The sequence below is a fragment of the Lissotriton helveticus genome, chromosome 11, assembly GCF_964261635.1.
Source record: "Lissotriton helveticus chromosome 11, aLisHel1.1, whole genome shotgun sequence".
Lineage (NCBI taxonomy): Eukaryota > Metazoa > Chordata > Amphibia > Caudata > Salamandridae > Lissotriton > Lissotriton helveticus.
In genome coordinates this window covers 799666594-799690248 of record NC_136072.1, presented here as the reverse complement: position 1 = coordinate 799690248, position 23655 = coordinate 799666594, and the positions used below count along the sequence as shown (strand labels likewise).

The window sequence follows — 23655 nt, the reverse complement described above, 5'->3', positions numbered from 1 at the left end:
TGCTCTAAGAATCTACTGGTCATGGTCTTAGGTTGTCTATGGGGAACAATGGCATAGAATGTAACCTATATTGAGGCTGACCCAAATAAATGTACTTCCCAAAAGAGGCCCCCAAGGCATGGAACATGAATTTGGATACTCAATTGCCCATCTGCATTGGTAATAGTTTGGGGACTTGGACTAAAAAATAAAAATTGGTCTGTAATGCAAGTCTAGTGATCTATAAAGTAATATATAGATACTACGCAAGAAATGTAACTGTAGATCAGAATCCTGATCACAGTGTTTATGAGATTCCAGGAACTTAGCGCATGTGCTCTGGATATTGTCAAGTGGGAAATAAACTACTCAGTTTTTAGTGTAAACTGGGAGGATGATTTTGACTCTGAGATGGTAAGACAATCCATCAGGATAACAGAGTACTGACCCTCAACTGCTGTTTAGGCATTGAGGGTTAGTATTCGTGTTTGGCCAAAAAACAACCTATGTGAATTAACCCTAAAGCACAAACAGGACTGAATGGAGAAAGGGTAACTGTTAAAGTATACAGGCACCCAATAAAGAAAGGAGAAGAAGTTAAATGAGGGAGTAGAAACATTTGTGCAAAGTTACCGGGTTTAAGCTAAACATCTGGGGTCTCAGCAAAGAGACGACAAAGGTTTATCCTGGCACAAATTAGGAATTGATGGTCATCATGTTAAATGTATCCCAGTTGACTTAAAACACATTCACAAAGTTTGCAGTAGATCAAATTTACAATTAAATCTTGAGTCCTGTCGAAGCTTTGAGTGCTTGCTTGCAAATTGAATCCTCAAAGTCTTTGGGAATGCAACATAAAGCGGCTGGTGGAAATTTAGGTTCTCTTTAGCAAGTGCTTATGAATCAGGAACTAGTATTATAGCTAGGATAATGGTCCAATCTTCATGAATTTGTGAAGATGCCTGTGTGTTGTTTTATCTTCCATAGCTCATTTTTAAATGTTATAAAGTTTGTGGACATGTGGAAGGTGCCCTTTTAGTCCTCAAAGCTTTAGTGAGACCAATTAGAATAGAAAGATAGTCTTCTGTTTGGGGTTTGAACCACACGTACAGGCTGGTGCTGATTCAACAGTATTAGAAACAATACGTTCAGACAAAGAGCCCTGGAATCAACAAATAGTTGTTACTAGATTTTTGGTAAAGGGTCTTGTATGTAGGGCTACGAAGCCTAGAGCCATGCCACACTTTTAGGACCACTCCAAAGTAAATGATAGTCCCCTCTTGCTTTTCACTTTCTGCACCACTGAGATGAAGATGGTGTACTTGCCAGGAGTTGTTTGTTCAGCTTGGGGTCATTCTAAAGCCTTTTCTGAAAGCAGTCTCCCTCACAGCAGGGAGTGTAACACTTGAGTATTGGTGATGCTGGTTTAAGGACACAGTCACACTTTTGAAAGTACTACCTTCTTCTTTGTAGGACTCCCTGCCTCCAGCCTTTCTCTTCCTCATTGATGTGTCGCAGGATGCTCTGCAAAGTGGACTAGTCCAGATGGTTTGCGAGGAGTTGAAGGCCCGGCTGTGCACCACACCCAGGTAAAATACATACTTTGAGTAATTCGCCAAATAAGTTCACATATGCATAGTCTGATAACTCATCCTTCCTCAATCCAACCCTTCTTGCTACTTAGACATGAGCCGGACATATATTTGACTCTATTCTGGCTCTACCAGCTGTTCAGATAGCTCTGGACCATCAGGAAGTTGTTGGAATAGTTTTTCCATCTGCACATTTTTGCAACATTCCTGGTTTTCAACCGTTGCAAAGTTCCCAAGGCTTCCTGTTTACCATCGCCTTCAATCTTGCAACTGTTTTCTGCATATTGCAAGATAATTTTAACAGTTTAAGTGGGACATGTTTATATACTCTTCGTATGTGCAATGGGAAACATATGTGGGCTTTTTCTGTGCACTTTAAATTTTGCAGAGGATTTCTATTTAAAAACAATCTGCTCACACGCCTCCTCGCCATCTGAAAAAGTTTATTAGCAAAAGATAAATCGTCATTGAATCACGGGGTTCAGCGACAAGAGGTTCCACATGACCCCAGTGAACGTAAATTCTCTAACATTCAAGTAAATAATATAAATGTATATGTTCTCATGCACAGGGTTCAAATGTTGACCACATGAGAAACTGAAACAAAGGCTTAGCAGGGGCAGAAACCAAAACATGGCATATAGTACATATTCAGCCTTCAAAATGATACAAAAATGTAAACTTTCAGAGTTGAGAATTTCTCAATCAGGATGCCAAACATGATAACAAGGTTTGCATGTCTGAGGTGAAACTACTTGGTATCGCAGTTAACATAAGCAAGATGATTGCTGCAGCTACCACAGTTATTCAAAGGCCAATCATAAAAATATCACATAATGTGCAATGGCAAATGTAGGCATTCTTATCTTCATGTTATTCTTTTGTAGCATAAATTGTGTCAAAGTCTAAAACTTTACAACCTTCACAAAGTTGCAACGTATTGTGAGTAACTCAAAAATTGCACTCCCCACTTTTGATATTGTATGCCTCTCAAAGCCCTCAAACGCACAGTGAAACACTGGTATGTTCAACTTTTGTGCTGATGCTTCTCGCCCAATTAATCCCCTGTTCTTTTTCAAAGGGATTCTGGAGACTCTAAGATACCCCCCACCCGCATTGGCATCATCACCTACAACAGGACTGTACACTTCTATAACCTGAGTTCCCACCTAACTCTGCCACAGATGCTGGTTATGACTGATCCAGCCCATGTGGAAGTGCCCCTGAGGGAGGGGCTGATCGTGTGCCCAGTCAATTCAAGAGACATGCTTGTGAGGTTGGTCAGAGCTATTCACTAACTAACTACCTTAAATGTACATAGGACCTATGGACATTGGACAACACGAACAATTGACTCACCTGTTCCATGCATATTTCCAAAGAACTTTCCTAAGAGTTTAGCCCATTCCTGAGCTTTCGTCTGCTGCGGTTGTGCATTATGTTGGGTATGTTTTCTTATGGTGCAGTTCTACACTATTGGTTAGGTTGGAGTCATATCAGTTATATGGTCCATTAGTAATGTGCTTTCATGATTGCCTTTAGTTAGTTCTTCAAAGTAGGCAGTCATACTTTCTATTGGTTAGTTCCTTCTAGGATATGGTTAGGCACTCGTTTAGTTATATCTCCCCCTGGTACAATCGTACATTTCATTGCTTAGGGTCTCTCAGAGTATGGAGTGTGTGATAAGGGATTTTTACACCTACAAGTTGCCCTCATTAGGCCTGGTCTGTATTGAGTGCTTATTACGTACTAACCCTTCCCTTTTATATTCCAGTTTGCTAGATGGGATTCCTGGTCTCTTTGCAGGCACAGAGGAGACGGAAGCTGTATTTACACCTGCCATACGAGCCGGCCTTGAGGTGCTAAAGGTAAGGTGGACCATGCATGGATAAAAGCAAGGAAGAGGTGCTAGCCAATAATGAAGGGGAGAGTGTTGGCAGTCATTAATAAAAGTAAACTGCCAGATCTATGCCCACATGGCTCATTCATGGTCACTGCTGTAAATTCATGTCACTCTTGATTTTGAGAGGAGGCCATGGGGCGGAGGTGTAGTGTAATGAGAAAAAGCAAGAAATGAAAAGAAAAAGTAATTACAAAGAAATAGTCACTGTAGACTTCATGGGGTTGAAGAAGGGTATACATGTGTCTTTGTGCATACATTTTGGCTGGCAAACTGGTACTCTGTACTCTCAAGTTTACCTCCCTAACGTAAAGCTAAGAAGGTCTTTGTACTCTGGTACTCCTCAACGTTGTATGTTTTCTTTGCTACAAGTCTAAACCTGGACAGACAATTTTTGTCAGTGTTGAGCACTTATTCCTGTTGATCGATGCCTTTGGCACTGTAATATAGTCCTAGTTGTTGTTTTAATTTTCTTTTATTCAAATGTTAATAATCACACAAACATAAAAATAGGAAACAGTTTGCTAAGAAAAAGTCAAAATCTTCACTTACCCATATTATCTTCATGCCATCACTACAGTTAATAATGATATACGATAATTTCAGAATTGATCGTCTCCTCAGTAGTCTTGCATGGAGCAAAATAGTTCCCTGTTCAATTTTAAAAAACATTAGCAAAGCCAATGTGTATGGCGTTGCCTGGCAGCCTTTTGACTTCCTTGATGCTTGTTTTGTTATGGTTTTTCAAAACTTTATTGCTGTGGATTCTGCCTGACCTCATCAAAAACCCACAACAATTATTTTTGGCTTCAAAAGCACATATTGCCATAGTAGAGTTACAGTGAAGTTACTCGTTGGTGTAAGTGTGCTGACCCCGCTGCTTGTTGCTGCATTATGTTGTGGTGTACATTGAGAAGGGGCCCCAGTACAAGATCATTAACAGACGACAAATAACAGTGCAATACCAATGAAATGAGAAATTATACCAAATATCAACAGAAAACAGATCAGACAATCATGAAGGTAAACTTTTATTTAATCACAGTGGACCTCGCATGAAACACAATACATTTCTTGTTTAGAAAAAACACATTAGTGCCCAAATGGGTGAGGGGAAGGGAGGGTGGGAGGGTGGTGAGACATCATGCAAGAATAGGAAAGGATTTAGAAACAAGGTGTCAAGTCAAATGGCCTTATTGGTCAAGAATCAAATGTTACATAGTATGCTTCCAACAGGAGCCAAAGGAGAACCAAAACAATGTTTGACGCTATTTATGAAGCCATGCTGCAGTTGCCTGTGTCAACGTATTACAACTGAGGCACGTGATGGTGTCATTGAAGGCTGTCGACATTTCGACCCCAAGGCGACGAAGGATCACTGAAGGCCTTACAGGGGGTCTTCTTCCGGTACCTAAAATTGTAACTATGTGTGAAATTAATATATGAAAGATTTGCCTTTGTGAAATCTAGATGCACAAATCACCTCTTGGCGTTACACAACCTTGTATCGTCATCCACCACCACCTGATATTGTTCAGTACTTCATTGCTTCCTTTCTAGGTTTGCGTTGAATAAATATATCCCCCTGTCTGGGTCCATGCCTAACTAAAGAACTAGAAGATATACAACTCAACAACCTGGACCTTCCCACGACCCACTTTAACACACCCAAGCAAACTAGTCTTTGTTATGAGATGTTCCTTCTGATAGCTAGGACTCTCTTGGCAGTGGATAGATGGCTGGTCAGGCATCTTTCAGACACCGAGCATCAGGGGTTTTAGACATAAAGACACTTGCCTGATTTAGGCTTTGGCAGACAGATTCCCTGTCACAACAGTGATACATATCCTGTAAGCCTTATTACAAGTTCTTTATTCCAATGGAATTTGTAATAAGGATGAGATATCCCTCATGTTTGTAAAGGGGTAACCCATCCAACAAGCTCTAAATTAGACCTTTAATATTGAGAGGCACAGTCTAAAGCAGCATAGTTGTGAAAAGCTCAGCGCTGATTAGCTCGAAGTTCAAGATCATTATACCAGGGTCCGTAACACATTTCCAGATAACAGTTGTGTGTTAGACTTTACAGTCCTGGATATATTCCGAACTTTTGACTCCCTCTGAGTTAGGTTTATTGGAATCTATTATGGATACTTCCAACTGCAACCTCTGTCAAGCATTTAAAGCCAAGGCAAGAGATTATAGAGGTCCAGAGCAAGACTCTTTCTTTCTAAGAAATAAGCTATCTCTATAGTCTGGGATCAGCTGATGGGTGTGAAGAAACATTCTTCTTCACCCTCATTTAAAAGTCATGCTTGACGCAGTGGATCTGGGGGCAGCTTTTCTGCAAAGTCTCGGAGAGCAGTGAGTGCTATCGTATCGGACAAACACAATAGAGCTCTATGGGTACCATCTTCCAAAGTTTGAAAGTTGCAGATCAATATGTGGTGTTGCAGGGTGGCAGGCTTTTAAACTTACAGACACTATGATGACATTTCTGTTTGAGTGAAAAGATGCTTAACAGCAACTGCTGGATTTTCCTTTCACTGGTACTATTTTAGTTGTAGTTCATGCAGATGGTGAAGTCCACCACAAGAGATGTGGGATCATCATCTGCCCTCGGTTGTGATGTTTTCTTGCTTTTTCTGTTCTAGGAGTGTGGCTGCCCTGGCAAGATCTTCATGTTTCATTCATCAATGCTTACTATGGATAGAAAGCTACAATTAAGCACAACACATCAATCGGCCTCCTGTAAAAAGGAAAAGGTGAGACTAGCGTTAGATTAAAAGTTGTCTTTTTGTTCTTTTAGGATCAGGCAGAAGACATTCCTGATCGATTGGCTTGCTGTCCAAAGGAAAGGCCCAATTAATAATTTAGAATTCACTCCCTGTATAGTCGATATTAAAGTAAACATGAGTAACAGGTAGGCATTGGCTGAGAAAAGGTCTGGATGCTCGTTCGATTAGTCTATAAACCATGTTCTCTCCACTGCCTATTTATGACTTTCACTATTGTATTGTAAAGTAGCCTTTCCCGAAATCGGAAATGCTGATGGACAGGAAGCATTTCCCCAGAAAAGGCTGGCTCTAATGTTTGGTTAATGCCTACTGTAAAGCTGGCAGTCATGATAGAATGGTGATATTATAGCCAGTGGCGGCTTGGTAGGGATTGGGAGTGGTAGGAGGGGGATGGTGTGAAGAAAAAAACCCACTTACCTCTTCACTGACGCGTCTGTCCTCGGTCGTCTCTCCTCCTCTTCCCGACGAGTCCCGGAATGGAACAGGAAGCGCACAAACTCCCTTAAGCCAGTCATGACACTGCTGTCACCATGACAGCAGCATCGTGATTGGTTTGAGCGCCGTGGTTCAGCGCTCAGATGGGGACTATGAGCCTGTGCATGTTCTCCACCAATGCTGTGAATTACAGCCCGGTGGAGAACATGCAAAGTACGTATGACTGTTTGGCCAGCCCAAGACTACTTTCAAACCGCCTCACCCCGCAAAACTGCCTCAGCAGGGAAATGATAATAACATGGTGTTATTATCATTTTATTTTTCATTTTTTGCCCTGCTGAAAAGTACTGGGGCGACGCTCCTCTGCCTTAGCAGAGCAGCCGCCACTGATTATAGCCTTATAGCCCCCTGCAGAGGGCATACCTGTGGCTCTGGCCCATAACGAGGAAGAGGGCCTTTAACAACCTGAATAGCCCTAGGCAGAAGGACTGTAAGGCTATTAGAACATTCCACCCACTGAGGACAGAATGTTCTAAATTAAAAAGGGAGAAACAAAAAGTACAAGCAATGGAATGTTGGAAAAGAAGGCCTATACCAGCCATTCTAAACCCTGAGATGCTTCATTATCTTCAATGAAACTCCAAACATTCCAATGTTCTGATAAGGATTACATTATGTGAGAGTGAACCACTATAGCCTTATAGCCTGCTGTAGCGGGCTATACCGGCCATTAAAGGCCCGCTCTAGCGTTAAAGGTCCGGGCGGAAGGCGAGGGCCTTTAACTAGGGAGCGGGACTTTAGTGGCCGGTATAGCCCAGCTAGGAAGGGCTATTAGAACATTCTGCCACTAGAGGGCAGAATATTATAACAAATAAAAGAAAGGCCTCTTGGAGCCCGAGGGGGTTTATATCCCCTTGGCCTCCGAGAGGCCTTTGTTCACAGCACCAGCTGTGATCAAAAGCAACTTTGGAATGTTGCTCTGCAGGCTTTTACCGGACCGTAGAAGCATGGAGCACTCCATTTTGTTCAATGTAGTGCTCCACATTCCAGTGTTCTAATACTGGGTATGAATGAGCACCATCTGCACAAACCATAAATGATTTATCAACTTATAGGACCCAAACCATGAAGATGCCACTGGTGCGCAGGTAAATGCAGGAATCAGGAATGCGAGTGGATACAAGATTTCATGGAGTAGACGAGCAAGTGACCTGTTTCCGACAATATGGCATCCTGACCAAATCACAAGTGCTGTGTGTGAAACCATAAGGGCTCCATGCTTGACAGTGAGGGCTCCGGCTGAGGTGTTAGTACTCTGTATAGAATAGTGAGGGCTGAAGACTGAAGCACAAGTACAGTGAAAGTGAACATGAATCTGTACTAGGATTTTAACATAAGAAACATGAAAGCAGACTCATCACTCTTACAGTCATAAAAGAAGTACCTGTTAGTCCACTACTGAGGCTAACACACACCTGATCAGGGCTTTAAGTGGGCTGGGTCCATCTGGGTATCAGACCCAGGAGTAATAAAAAATGGACATTGGGGAGGAGCTACGTCAGCGAACGAGATGGTCGCTTAGGCTCCCGGCTCCGCCGCCCTCCGTATCCCGCCGCAATATCCTGTACATTATCCTGACTTTACGCCTAGCCTTTGTGTACATGAACTGTTCCGCACTCCGATGGTGAAATCCGGGAACTTTTATCGGTTGGTTTGACGAAGTTACATCGAGTTGAAGATTGTGGCCTACTCCAGTGGTGAAGCCGGGGCCTCGAGTACTTTCACAGCCGGGCTGCAGTGCAACAACATCGGCCGGGAGACCCAGGCTGGGGCCGGTCAATTGGAGTGGAGGCTTTGTTTAAGCCCGAATTTGGCGGCGACCGTTTCTATTGCTCAGCATCGATGGAGGAGTGACTCTACTCGCTGTTGGCTGCGGGTGGGGGTCCCCGTCCCGCGGACCCGGTATTGGGCCCGCTGGGGTTCGGTGGGTCGGGGTCTCCGGCCTGCGGCCTTAACCGGGTTGACCGTGACTGCAAATAAAGATTGGTCACCCTCCGCATCTGCATGTTCGTGATTCTGTTTGTCCCCCCTGAGGATGCCAGATTCACCCGGGGAGGTGATTGTGATTGGTGTCGGGTGTGAGATTATGGATCCAACAGTGCTTGAGCCATCGCTGAGGTCAATATTGGCAGAAATTAGGGTGTTTCATTCACATGTGGAAGTCTTATTGTGCAAATTGGACACGCGCCTATCTGAGATGCTCCTGGCAGAACCGGACCCAGCCTTACTGTTGGAACAGCAATCTGCAGCCATTCAAACCGCGGCCATTTTGCCTCTGTGCGAGAACCCCGTGAGGAAGCAAGTATCGCAACCATCGGATGGTGCCCTGGAGGAAGGTGTCCCCGATGTCGTCAGTGTATTGCTGAACCTTCCACCACTATCGACTTTGGAGGTATCGAAGGGCGTTCCTATCCCGGAGACTTTTGTTCTTGACTCTCCGTTCATTCTGTGGTCGTCTTCTCCTTTTTTGGTGACTTTACGACTCCTGGGCAAGATACATTGGGACTGTCCATCTAAGAGGGAGAGCTCTTCTGTGTCTGAAGTTCTTGTGGACTCACTGCATACGAGTTGCCATAGCTTGATTCTTGATGACTTCCCTCTCCTCTATTACTCCTTTGTGTGCCTTTGGGTCTCGCTGGGGGGGGTTCGTGTGCTGATTCGGAAGGGCCAAGGTTAAGATCAACTAGGTCGGGACGGGTTAGAATGGCTTTTACGGGTGTTCGACCTGCAACGGTTTGATCTAAACGGCTGGGCGGTGTATAACGGTGCCCCCTAATTTTTTTCTATAAGTGTTGTCATACGTTGGTCTTTTAGTGATAGGGGGTGTCTGTTCCTGGCGGGGGGACTAAAGGGGCTGGGGGCCCAAAAGGATAAGCCCTCCTCCATTCTTTTCCTACTTTTAGGGTTTTTAGTTATCAGGGGCGACAGGCACGCTGCTAGTGGGGGTAGGCTATAGCCATTTGCAGGGGTGAAGGGTAAGGGGTTGGAACGGGTTTTTTTATTTTGCCTTTTTTTATTTCTATGGCCTTTTTCTTTCTTTCCCTTTCTCTTCCTTAAAGGATCAGTATAGCTTGTGAATCATTCGGATTCTTATCGTGTACTTGTATTAAGTGCTTATGCTTATATGATATCCTGATTCCCAGGTGGGCAGGCCCTGAGAACTGGCGCTCAACATTGAATGTATATTGTATTGTCGTTTGCATCGATCCGTATGCTTTTACGCCAATGTTCCATTATAGCGGTTCTTACGTGCATATCCTGTCTCTTGCCCTGTCCCCCGTATTCTTCTGTTTGATTGCATGGCACTTGGTCCTTTCTTAAATAATATAAAATGGAACCTCTGTCTCATCCTGGGACTCAGTTGTGCATTCTAATACGAGTTCTATCCTGTATCGCTGCCGGACCTCAGGGCTGTCGGCTGATGAGCTGGGTTGTACTGTGATATAGGGGGTCTTAAATTTTGTTTAGCAGCCGGCCCCTGCGGTTGTAGGCCCATGCTTGTATTTTTATTGAATGCTACAATAAAGGTTTTTCACAAAAAAAAAAGTACATTGAAACGGGTCCCATATGATTGTTCTTGACCTAACTGGTAAAACACGGATCTATTTCTGAACAATAAATGTAAAAACTGTTAGAGTAATCCATGTCAGAGATTTAGTACCTCTTTATATTTCACATGTTTCTTTTAATCGTCCATTCCCTAATGGTGTTAATTATTTCCAAGATGTTTTTTTGTATTCTTTTCGATGTAGCATATTACTCTTGTATTGCACTTTATCTTAAACTGCTAACGATCATTGACAAATCCAATTGTCCTGGCTGGTTTTAGGTGTGTGGTAGTAGTTGTGTTGTATATCTGGATTTAAAACAGAAAGCTTATAGAAGCACCAAAATGCCAGTTGGGTAGCACACTATGGGAATCACAGAAGTATAGTTTACATGTTTAAGGAATGCCCTTAATTACACAGGCCATGCCACTTTTAGCAAGGCCCCACCCCCAGACTTGATTTAATGAAGTCCAATCCAGTCTGTTCCTCTACACCTCAATCCTGACCAGCAGCCCCAGACCAACCTGCCATGTTTAACAATAGTGAACATGAGGCAATGTACCACAAACCTTAGTCACATGCAGTACCTCTTGCTATCCTAGGAGAGGGACCCACTTATGCCTCTGAAGCACCACAAGCTATTTCAAGAGGGAGATCCACACATTGGCCAAACCTGATCTATTTCCTGGGCGTACGCAGAGACTCTTGGCTTAATTAATTCGATTTTTTGGGGTGTTTCTATTGCATTTACAGATGTAAATGGTTACCTTCATATTGCACTCCTGAGTACTGAATGTAATTTTAATAAAATTTCTAGTCGGTCTTTCATCCCCGGGACACTGTGAGTGAGGAGCTGGCTGAGGAGTGCGTAAATCAAGGATGTGCAGTTGACCTCTTCCTTTGCCCACAAAGGCCATGCACTGACATGGCAACACTCGGATACATCCCTGGAGCCACAGGCGGCAACCTGCATAACTATGGCGAGTTCCAGGTAAGACATTTCTTTCTGCTTCCCTGTGAATTTGTACCATCGGTCCAGTGAATTAGAAAATGGTATCCTTTGTAGGCATGTGCCTTTTCTGAGTGGAAACATCTTCCTTTCCTCTTCACTGACTACTTTGTGTTCTGTACAAAACATAGCACTCTATGGGGAACACATGTCTAAGAACTGTTTGGAGTCAGTCTGGGGACCTCCTAGTCGACTGTGGTAGTATGTCTTAGGCATAAGGTACTATCGGTGGTGCTTGCAGCATAGACGCATGTCACTCTGTACATCTGAGAGTTATAAAGCTGTTTGTGACATAATCATCGGACTTAGTTTCTTTTCTATTTTTCCAAAACATTCCCCCAGTTCCTCTCCTGACGGCCCCTCGGCCTGCTTATCGAAGTCCATGTAAAAGCCAACCTTAGAAGTCCATTCATTTACAGATGGGGCAATAGGTACAGTCTAATATTTACAAATTAAGGTTTTTGCCAACAAGATCACATAGAATAAAAGACGTTGCTGTATCTTTCTGAAAAATGTGTGCCCCGGTCTTCCCTTATTCCAAAAATGGTAAGATGAGGGCTTACCTCTATATCTTGTTGAAACACTTCATTGATCACTATACGTATATCATTCTAATACGTTTGCAAAGGTTGGGCAGCGCACACGTATGTGAAGATCATCCGCCTGGATTTCCTTACACTTTTTACACCTTCCCTCAGCCTGGTTGGAGAGCTTCGCCAGTATTTTCGGGGACAAATTAATTCTATGAACAGTAGAAAAACAATTCTTCCTCAATGGTGCAGATTTGACAGTTTTGTACTAATATTTCATAGATACTTGCCATGAACTTTCGATCCCAGGCGTAGGCAAGTTCAAATACCAGATGCTGTAAGGTTCTGAGGCTTCTCTCTACTCAAAACCTAGTAAGCCAGCATACCAATATGCAACTTCTTTCCTGTTTGGGTTTTTTGGCTATACAAATCCATCTTCCAAATTTCATTTTGAGACCACTTCTGCTTTGCACTTCAGAAACTTAATTCTAGATACCCAAACCGTGAAATGTTCCCTCCAGTCTGTCGATACATATCCTCCAAGGGTAGGAGTGGATCATCCTTGATTAGATGTTCCTACTGGACTATTCTACTATTAAGCAGTGGCTTTCTCAAATACTCCTCCCATATTGGAGCCAATAACACTCCTGAGAGCATGCCGCAAACCTGCACCTGACCGCAAGATCTTGAACCTCATTTTTCAAAGTATTTGGAGCCCCAAACGTATACAAAAATGTTCCTCTACATAATCCTTTCAGCATCTCCTGATAGAGCCTCCTCAACTTGGATTCTCCTGGGATCCCAAATAATTATCGAAACGTTTTATCTGAAAAATCCTACAATAAAGTTTCACTCCCGTAAAAAACTCAAACTACCTGTCGGCTTTCTCTTCCTTAGTTTCTTCCACAATAATCTAGCCCCTTTCAAGTTTTAAATAAAGCTGTCAATTCTAGCCAATTCAAATTTACTAAAGCTTAGAGGAATGCTTTTCAAGATGTACGTAATCTTAGGAATGATTAACATTTTTACTAGATTAATTTTGCCATAGAGTCTCAATGGCAGGTTTTCCCACCTTCCCAGGCAACAACTAACTTCCTTCCTCACCTTATGCATGTTTATTGGTAACTCTTCTATCCTATGTGTAATGCTTCTACCCAGGTACCTAATTTCTTGTTTTATTCTGATGTTTGCGTAATTTATATTCCATGTTTTTATTTCTGACTTTTCATTATTCGCCTGGTGCTTGAAAATATTACCAAATTTGAGTGTTCGATATCATCAATATACATCAAGACATCGTCTGCATATATTGCTACCTTGTTACTTATCAAGCCATATCTAAATGTAATAATCTCCTTTTCTTGTCTTAATTGAGCTAATGGGTCAATATACAGATTGAAAAGGAGGGGCGATAACAGTCATCCCTCTCTCAACCTTAAAATCCTGAGTAAGATTCCCATTAATTAATAGGCTAGCAAAAGTGGATTCATATAAGGTTTGTACAGTTCGCACAGATTAATTTCTGACTCGAAATCAGTGTAAAGCCTCCCGCCAGTAGATGTAGTTAACTCTATCAAAGGCCTTGGCTGCATATAGAGTAATATTAGCTAACGTTTTTTGTATTCCTCTGCAATATCCACTGTACCAATCAACAAATGAAGCAACTCATTCATTCGTTGCCCCTGAATAAAGCCCCTCTGGTCTTCCTTAACCAACCCCTGGATCAGCCCACTCAGCACTTAGCTAAAATACTGGCAAATACTTGATAGTCACAGTTCTGGGGAAATAGGCCTATGTTACCCAGGCTGCGTAGAACCTTTCCTTAGTTTCAAAATAGGAGTAGTAGTAGCCATATGTCAAGAAGAGGGGGTTGATCGTCCTTCAATCAAAATAACATTGAAAAGTGCTTGAAGTGCCGGCACTAAGATTTCGACAAGTTCTTTATAAAGATCTCCCAAAATACCATTGGGGCTCAGAGCCTTCCCCCTTCTAATTGCAACCATGACTTCCCAAATTTCATCCACTGTTATAGATGCATTTAAGTGTCTAACTATGCCTCTTGGGGTGCTGGAATGTTCACCCTATTCAGCCATTTTCTACTTGCCATTGAAGTTACATACAAGTTGTCAATATACATTGCTCTAGAATGCTCATGAACGATTCCCTCTATCTGATCCAAATTAGTCACTAGTTGCTTTGTAACTGGATATTATAAACTTTTAATATTGTTTTGCATCATATCCGATCTATATCAGATTTCACAGCTATCGCGCATATTGCAGCAGCGCTTTTAAACTTGTGTGGTGTGTTTTTTTTTAACTCGGCGCTATTGGCATTGCGCTTGCATTTAACCTACCTTAACTTCCTGGACTTTGTCGCTCCTTAGGCCGGGGAACAGTCAGGCTCACTGGCATTATAATTGTACTCCACCCGCATTCGGCGGGATATAGGTAGTATTAGCTGGTCCGACCGCCATCTTGGGTGGGTTCTGAGGCGAGAGGCACTTCGGGCGCCATCTTGTGTAGGGAAGGGGCTCAGGAGGCGGACTTCCGCATTTTGGTGAGCTTATTTAAGCCACCCTGCTGAGGTCAGTGCAGATTTCACAGCTATCGCGCATATTGCAGCAGCGCTTTTAAACTTGTGTGGTGTGTTTTTTTTTAACTCGGCGCTATTGGCATTGCGCTTGCATTTAACCTACCTTAACTTCCTGGACTTTGTCGCTCCTTAGGCCGGGGAACAGTCAGGCTCACTGGCATTATAATTGTACTCCACCCGCATTCGGCGGGATATAGGTAGTATTAGCGGGTCCGACCGCCATCTTGGGTGGGTTCTGAGGCGAGAGGCACTTCGGGCGCCATCTTGTGTAGGGAAGGGGCTCAGGAGGCGGACTCCCGCATTTTGGTGAGCTTATTTAAGCCACCCTGCTGAGGTCAGTGCAGATTTCACAGCGATCGCGCATATTGCAGCAGCGCTTTTAAACTTGTGTGTTTTTTTTTAACTCGGCGCTATTGGCATTGCGCTTGCATTTAACCTACCTTAACTTCCTGGACTTTGTCGCTCCTTAGGCCGGGGAACAGTCAGGCTCACTGGCATTATAAATGTACTCCACCCGCATTCGGCGGGATATAGGTAGTATTAGCGGGTCCGACCGCCATCTTGGGTGGGTTCTGAGGCGAGAGGCACTTCGGGCGCCATCTTGTGTAGGGAAGGGGCTCAGGAGGCGGACTTCCGCTCGGCGTAATATACAAAAGGATGGACTCACAGGCGCGCAGCGTCCGCGCGCAGCGGGCGCGACGTAGGCGCGCCGGAGGTGCGCCAGAGGTAAGCCCGTTTGCGCCCGTTCGCGCAACGGGCGTGCGTAGGGCCGCTACCTCTGGCCCCTCGCGTCCTTTACGCTTAGTCTATTCTCGGTCTGATCTATTAGAGTGCAGACCAAGCCAAGCGCCCGTCGGTCGGCAGGCCACTATTCTTAAGCCTAGCCCTATCTCATGTGGACTGCTTAATGTTCGTTCTTTGTGTAAGCACCACACTGAGATTGCTCTTCTTATTGAGTCCACGGGGCTTGATGTTTTATTTCTAACGGAAACCTGGACCCGGGAGGACTGCGAGGTCGAGCTGGGCTTGGCCTGTCCTCCAGGCTATAAAATCATCCATACCCCTCGTGTGAAGAACCGGGGCGGGGGGATTGGCTGTATTTTTAGAGAGACGTTAGCTCTCTCCCAACTCAGGATTAGAGAGTTACCAGGCTTCGAGCTGATGGGGTTTGCCTTTATAGGCCATGAAAAGACACGCTGCTCAGGGATCTTGTGCTACCGTCCGCCGGGCAGTGCACCCTCCCTACCCGACTTTATTGATCTGATTTATGATCTCTCGAATACCCACTCTAAGTTGGTGGTTTTAGGAGATTTCAATTTGCTACTCTGTGCCAAGCCTGTAATGATATTCAGCTGCAACAGCTCGTTTTGCTCTGCCACTCATCGGAAGGGTCATGCCTTGGATCTGATATTTGCTGACGCTCTACTGGTGACAGTGAATGATATCATCTGCCAGTGCTGGACGGACCACTCACTGGTCGTCTTCTCCCTTTATGTGGAGGACTGTGTTTCGGCAGAGGCTGAGACCAGACAGGCCAAGTTGAGCAGGCCCTGGTCACGCCTGTTAAAATCTCTGCCCTTACCAAACCTATTATCGGACAACTTCAGTCTGAGTGAATTGGTTGGGGAGAGCTATACTGGCTTTTGCCGATCCATTTCGAACTCCTTGGACAAGGTGGCACCATTCCGCAGGTCTAGGGGTAGACTGAATCGGGCCTGCCCCTGGTATATGGACGATTTGCGGCAGTTAAAACTGAGCTGTAAACGCGCCGAAAGGGCGTGGAGGAAGCAGTATTCTGACTCGTTGAAGGTCATCTTTAAACAGTCGCTGCAGGTATATAAGGCACAGATCAAGGTGACTAAGTCGTCCTATTTAGAAGCCACCTTGAATCAGGCTTCTAACAAGTCGCAAGCATTGTTTAAAATTGTCAGGGACTTGACCCACCCTTTATGTGCGACTAATAATGTACCTGCGTCGCAGGCCCTATGTGACTCCTTGGCGAATGCCTTCGAAGAAAAGATTGTTAAAATCTTGGAAGGCTTACAGAATCCAACACCCATTCCTTTTGAGTTGGAAGTTTCGGAAGAGGCATCTAGCCGACCTCAGCCGAATGGCCATGCTCCTAGTTCGGGAGCTCCGGTGGTCTCATCCAGTCGACCCCAGCTGAATGGTTCCGCTCTCAGTTTGGGAGCTCCGGAAGGCTTGCCCAGTCGACCCCAGCTAAGTGGCACTGCACTCAGTTCAGGAGCTCCGGACAGCTCGCCCAGTCGACCCCAGCTGAATGGTATTGCCTTTGGTTTGGGAGCTCCGGATGAGTCACCTAGTCGACCCCGAAGGAATGGATAGATCTCTGGTCTGGGAGCTCCGGCCACTCCGCCCAGTCGACCCCAGCTGAGTGGATGTCCCCTCAGCTTGGGACTCCGGACGTTGTGCCCAGTCGACCCCAGCTGAGTCGGTTCCCTACCCCCTCCTTTGAGGAGTTTTGTAGAGTGGCACAAATGGTTTCATCTGGCTAGCCTCTTGACCCATTGCCACCAACATTTTGGAAAATATTCTAAGGTGAACTCTTTCAGCCTCTGTATTCCATCTGCCTCCAGTCGTTTGATACAGCAACGGTTCCGGAGCGTTGGAAATTGGCAGTGGTGTCCCCTCTCCTGAAGAAATCCACTTTGGACCCCGCCTGCTTATCCAACTACAGGCCGATTTCCTTGCTCCCCTACCCTATTAAGATCATGGAGAAGCTAGTGACCCGCTCTCTTTCTGGCTTCCTGGAAGATAACACCTGGTTCGATGAGGTACAGTTTGGTTTCCGCCCAGCACACGGGACGGAATCGGCGCTGGTGACCATGCTTGACAACCTACGTTCGCGGGTCGACAGTGGACGGGCAGCCTTTCTGGTGCTGCTCGACATGTCGGCCGCGTTCGACACGGTCTGCCATCGTACCCTCGTCAGGAGACTGGAAAAGTGCGGGATCACGGCGGGTGCAAGGGACTGGCTGATCTCTTATCTGAAAGATCGGCAGCAGGTGGTGGTGCTGCCTCCATTCAGCTCGGAGGCGCGGAGAGTAGGGCAGGGGGTACCACAGGGCTCGGCCATCAGCCCGATACTCTTCAATCTCTACCTCCGTCCTCTGGTCCAACTAATTAAATCCTTTGGTATCTCCGCATGTAACTATACGGATGATACCCAGTTGGTCTTCTCGCTGGAAGGAAAGGACGCAATTCCGCTGGAGGTCTTTCACCGATGCATGTCGGCCACAGCTGAGTGGCTCCGGTCTAATTCTTTGCAGTTTAACAGCACTAAGACCGAGGTGCTGTACTGTTCCATTGACCGGATTCCTCGGGTACTCCCGGAGCATTTTTGGCCCCCAACCTTCCCTGAGACGGTGGCTGCGGCTGAGTCGGCACGTAATTTGGGGGTGATCTTTGGCCCCAACTTGCAGCTAGATATGCACGTGAATAAGACCATATCCACATGCATGATGCTGCTTCGTATGCTGCGCAAGGTTCTGCCCCTTCTTCCCGAGCAGGCCAGGCCCGAAGTAGTGCGTGGTACCATCTTGAGTCGTCTTGACTACTGTAACGCGCTACTTCTGGAGGCTCCAAAAACACTGCTGGGGAAGTTGCAGCGGGTACAGAACTTGGCTGCTAAGCTAGCTCTTTCCCGCCCCACTCACAGTTCTTCAACAGCAGCCCTACGAGACCTACACTGGCTGCCAGTGCACCTTCGGGTATGCTATAAAGCAGCCTGCTTAGTATTCAGGGCAGTGCATGGTCAAGGACCGGTTCCACTACAGAACATGTTTGTCTGGTATTCCCCGGCGCGTCCTTTACGCTCCTCTTCGGATCATCTGTTGGTGGTACCGAGATTCCAGAGAGTGCGGATGGGGGGCCGCTCGTTCAGTGTCGCGGCGGCCAAGCTCTGGAACTCGCTTCCACCATCTTTAAGAAGCCAAAGGGACTTCTTTCCGTTTAGAAAAGCCTTAAAAACACATCTCTTCCCCAGGGCTATCTGAGCAGCGTATGCAGTGACACTGTTGATTTCAAGCGCCAGGATGCCCTTGGGGTGACAGGACTGCGCTATAAAAGTACACCTACATACATAAATACATACATCCGTAGGTACTTTCCAAGCTAACAAAGCCCAGCTATTTTCGCTATACTCAAAGTGCCTAATTTTACTGACCTCCCACTTCTTTTTAATTTCAGCCTCCAGCTCCACTCTATACTTCCATTGCACCTCCTCATAATTTTTACTTCATTTCTGTAGAGTCCCCCTATAGTATACCGACCCTTAGTTAAGAAGATTGGCTAGTAAGACTACTACAGGGCCAAGCTCCACCTCATCAGGACCAAAATAAGATGTGCAAATATAAACCTCAGTCAAATACTTCAGGTTAAGAATAACCCGCCTACTGATCTGTCTGTTTGCGAACAAAGCGGTACTAAAGGGGGTGGTGATGGACGGACCATCTGAGCCAATCAAACACTCACACCCAGTCAACAGATCTGGGTTTAATCCATCACCGTTCTTTAGCCCACTCTGCCACCCCAGTTCAGACATGGCCATATGCAAATCAGTCTGACCCTGTGCCTCATGGGAACAGTCCAGCCCGAACTGCCAAGCCATGCCTTCCCTGGACCGGAAACAAGCTTCCTAGGACCGGTTTCTGGCATTTCAGCCGTCTTCAGCCAGGCTTGCTTGAATCCAGTGGCAAAGTGAGCAAGGGACTCACGTCTGAGCATACCCTGCCAACTTATGGCGAACAAAGAGGTACAAAAGGGGGTGGTGATGGGCGGAGCATCCGTCTTCAGCCAGGCTTGCTTGAATCCAGTGGCAAAGTGAGCAAGGGACTCACTTCTGAGCATACGCTGCCAACTTATGGCGAACAAAGTGGTACAAAAGGGGGTGGTGATGGACGTATGAAATTTTTCTGCATTCTGTCCATCAACTGTTGTTTTTGCATTTGTTACCCCGAGTGGGTCAGGAAAGACATGGGGGCCGATTAGGATGGAGGATTTTCCGCCTCCTCCGGACCGGCGGAAGCCACCTTCGGCCCGGAGGAGGCGGAAAATCCCCTGCGGAGTCACCAAAGACCCACCGCTGCATTACGATGGCTGGTGGGTCTTGGTTTCTGTCCGCTGCTTTTCCGCCGCGGTCGGATTACAACCGCGGCGGAAAAGCTCTCATTTGGCTGGCAGTGTCTATCAGACACCGCCAGCCAAATTAGGAAGCATTTGTAAACATGCTTTTCCGCGGTGGTTTTTCCGCCGTGGAAAATCATGTGTACTTTTGATTTTGGGGGCCCGTTGCGGGCCTTCAGGGTGTAGGCGGGTGGGGGGTGCACATGGGGGGTACCTATGGTACCCCCCAGTATTTACATGCACAAAGCGGCAGGCACCGCGCGGTGCCTGCCGCTTTGTGCATGTAAATGTTAAACATGCACTTTTAACATTGCGGCGGGTGCTGCTTGAAGCAGCACCCGCCGCAATGTTAAATATCCAGGATGTGACCGCCAGGGTGGCGGTCACATCCTAATTTGCACGGAGGGACCGCCGCAGCCCATGCGGACGGTCCCTCCACCTCTGGGATGGCGGACGGACGCAAGTCCGTCCGCCATCCTAATCGGCCCCATGGTTTGGCAGATCGGGCTGGACTGTTCCCATGAGGCACAGGGTCAAGGCTGATTTGCATATGACCATGTCTGAACTGGGGTGGTGTGGAGTGCAAACAAACAATGGATTTAGGCCCAGATCTCTGTACTGGGGTGAATGTATGACATTGTTCTGCATTCTGTCCATCAACTGTTGTTTTTGCCTATGTCTGTTTGCAGCACTTCTATACTAGGGAACTTCTTTACTGGTATCGCAACTGCCTTTGAAGAACCAACTGTATCAGTACTACCTATTTGCTGAATCCATCTCTCTCTATTAAATACCTTTTCCAACTCCCCATGAGACGTATGCGTCTCTTGTAACATTATAATATCTGCCTTGGCTTCCTTAGTATGTTCAATCACCTTTTGCTGTTTAAACTGCTCCTTAAACCATTAACATTCGAAGACAATAGGATGAACTCCTTACATGACGTCATTGCTGTTCTGACTCCTACACCTGGTGTTAGAGGACAGCTTTTTCTCTATTTTTCTCCCTTTATCTATGCGACTCCCCTGAGCCCCCCATCCAAACCTCCAGATCCACGTGACTCTCAAAACCATCCTTTGGGGATTCTTCCTCATCCCACTTATACCACTCCTACTCACACCTCTGACACAGTAATCTCCAATTGCTTAAATGTAACACATTTTTTTACAGCTTTCATACAACTAGTTCCTTACACATGAGGACTATCATCCGTCTCCATGCTCCTGACATTATACATTTTGTTTTGCCACATAACTCTGAGGTAGGCTAGGAATTTAATTTGTAGTTTCGCCCACCAGCTGCAAGTCTGGAATATGCTTCCTCAACTCCCATTGTTTCTCCCTAGTTTCTCCGCATATATGACAGATAAAAATGAAGGGGGGATGAATCCAAGATGCCAGGGAAACGCTGCTCGGGTTAAGTGAGCAAGTACCTCTCGGCGCTGTACTCGGCATGCTAGAAGTAATGTTCTAGCGACTCTAGATTCTGAGCTGGTTGTGGTTTTGGGTGCATGTTGGGCGGCTGTGAAGGAATGCAGAAGGCAGTTGGTTGAAGTCGTGCGACCCAGCTCTTGAGACTTGGGTGAGTCACATGATTGAGTGCTGGTTGCTGGGGGTGTGGCTGGGAGAACAACAGGAGAAGTGTTGTTAGCCCAGGCAGGATCCGGGTGTGCAGGATCTGCAGCAATCAGTTGGTTCTCTTTGAGACGGCAGAAGGCACGTCTCAAGCAGGTGCAAGGGTTCTATGCTGGGGTCCCAGAGACAGTGTAAACAGGGATATCAATAACTAGAGCTCCAGGTCAGTGTTCCCTACTAGACGTTGTAATGAGGGGGAGGGGAAAAGTTGGAGCCAAAAGATAAATGCGAATTGGAAGGAGTGGAGGTCCCTAAATCAACTTACACACTGATAGGCTCAGCAGGAGCACAGGCAGCAGCACCACATAATGCTGGCTTAAGAACAATCAATCAATCAGGGGGTTTGTAGAGTGCGCTACGCACCCGTGAGAGTCACAAGGCGCTGGGGGGGGAGCATATCCGGAACATTCGAAGAGCCAGGTCTGTGGCCCTTCCTGAACGTGTGTAGTGTCGGGGAGTGTCTGATATTAACAGGGAGATCCTCCCAGGTCCTGGCTGCGATGTAGGAGAGGGCACTCCCACTGGTTCTGTTTCTGCAGATTCGGGGGACCTCTGCCAGGGTGAGGTCGGTGGAGCGGAGGTTACTCTTAGGTACGGCGAAACATACTCTATCGGTGAGGTATTTGGGTCCGATGTTGTTGAGGAATTTGTAGGCGTGGGTAAGGAGTTTGAAAGTGAACCTCTTCTCGACAGGGAGCCAGTGGAGGCTTTGTAGGTGTTGAAGAACAAGCTGGATAATTTACATAGTAATAGTTTGAGGTCACATACTCCTTGCATTCTCCCCAGAAGTAGAAGAGGATTATACTAACAGCGTCAAGTTAAAAATCACTAATCCTGAGGTGAATAACCAAGCCCCACCAGCAGGCGATAGAAGTTATAAAATCCTCTTAGGAAAGCGTAGGGGTGCGGTGAAGCCAACTCCTTCCCTTAGGTCTTATTTTAAGGCATCCCATCCTTCAAATAGCAATGGTATGACAACCGAGAGCCGCGGGGAGGGTTACTAGTCTGAACCCCGGAAATGATCGCTGAGAGGGGCTCTCTAGGAAATAACTTACCTACAACTCCAATACATAATTTAGATTCACTCTGTGGGACAGAAGCCTCCCCAGTGGCTTTATATGTGGAGTTAAGTAACAGGTATGAAGTTCTGGGGGGTGCTGATGAAGGAATTCTTGCATGAGAGTTAGGGGGGGACCACTGCCAACATAGTAGCCTGCCCTATTCATCTAATATCGGGATGAAAACTCAGATAAATGAGATTTCCCTGGGTGGGATATGAGAGATTCTTGTAAATCTCACAAAGGAAGGGAGGGACAGTTTCTGCATTTCAGAGAAGAATCAAAGAGGAACTCAGAAGACTTGAACTCAGCTCAAGAAAAGGATAGAAGATTTGGGGAAACAGCTGAGATAGAGGCTGAGTTAAGACAAACTAAGGATGCAGTAGAGGTGAATGCACTAGCTATAGTACAGTTAAAACTACAGGATAAGGCCTTGATGGAAAATTTAGAAAGGTTTGAGTATCATTCCAGGCGGAATAATTTACGTCTATTAAGAGTGCTGGAGAGGGCTGAAGGTGATGATGTTAGGCAGTTTGCCATCTCACTTTTACCAGATCATTTTCTTAAAGACTCTCCTGCAATAAATTTAAATAATGAGATTCAAAGAGTGCATAGAGACCCTTTCAGATTGAACCCATTTCAAACAAAAAACAAGGAATATTATTTTATGTTGTAAGACATATTCAGTTAATGAAGAAATTCTGGAGAAGGCACTTAAAAATAACTCTCTGGTAGTTTGGTGGGGTACTATGTAACACCGTTTCTTTGACATACGCTTATAGATTTAGTTTACAGTTTTTTTACGCTCTTTTTATGCAACACATGGAGACCTCAATGCTTAAATTAATTTGAAGACCTTCAAATCTGTTATTTACTCTATAGAATATGACCCAACCCCACTGTCTTCGAGCCATCTACCATTGCTATTGTCCTTTACCCCGCTGCCACTACTCAACCACCCATCTTTTTTAGTCAAGTACACCCAGGTGCTAATAAGGACATCTCAGACTTACACTCCCCAATGTCATTGACCAGGATATCCCCCTGCTGAGATGACTGCAAGTTGATGAACATGTTGCCCGATCGCCGGGATCAGAGTGATCTCTATAATCTGGTACACCCAGACATTTACCTGCAGCTGCAAGAGATAAGGAGTGGCTACCCACTTTCATCTAGGCCTAATTAGGCCTAGTTGAAAGTGGTTAGACACTTCTCTAAGGGTATCAGTTTCAGAAAGAACCTGTGAAGGTGGTAGATGGTGTGATTAGCACTTTTAGATGCATATATCATTATGAAACATAGCCTTTCTCTTAATGACCAATGACACCAAACCTTTACCGATTTAAAAAATACAAGAACCGCGATTTATTAA

At 45.6% G+C, this 23655-nt stretch overlaps 1 protein-coding gene across 4 annotated transcripts in view; it reads left to right on the top strand.

Annotated features, from left to right (window-relative positions):
• Positions 1-23655, top strand: part of LOC144791964 (protein transport protein Sec24C-like) — a 336072-nt gene that overhangs the window by 227446 nt on the left and 84971 nt on the right. For all 4 annotated transcript variants that reach the window (XM_078666821.1, XM_078666819.1, XM_078666820.1 and 1 more), the window contains 5 exons: positions 1453-1568; positions 2653-2847; positions 3346-3439; positions 6126-6236; positions 11130-11303. In XM_078666821.1, coding sequence (XP_078522947.1) covers positions 1453-1568; positions 2653-2847; positions 3346-3439; positions 6126-6236; positions 11130-11303 — 690 coding nt within the window. The remainder of the gene's footprint in view (positions 1-1452; positions 1569-2652; positions 2848-3345; positions 3440-6125; positions 6237-11129; positions 11304-23655) is intronic.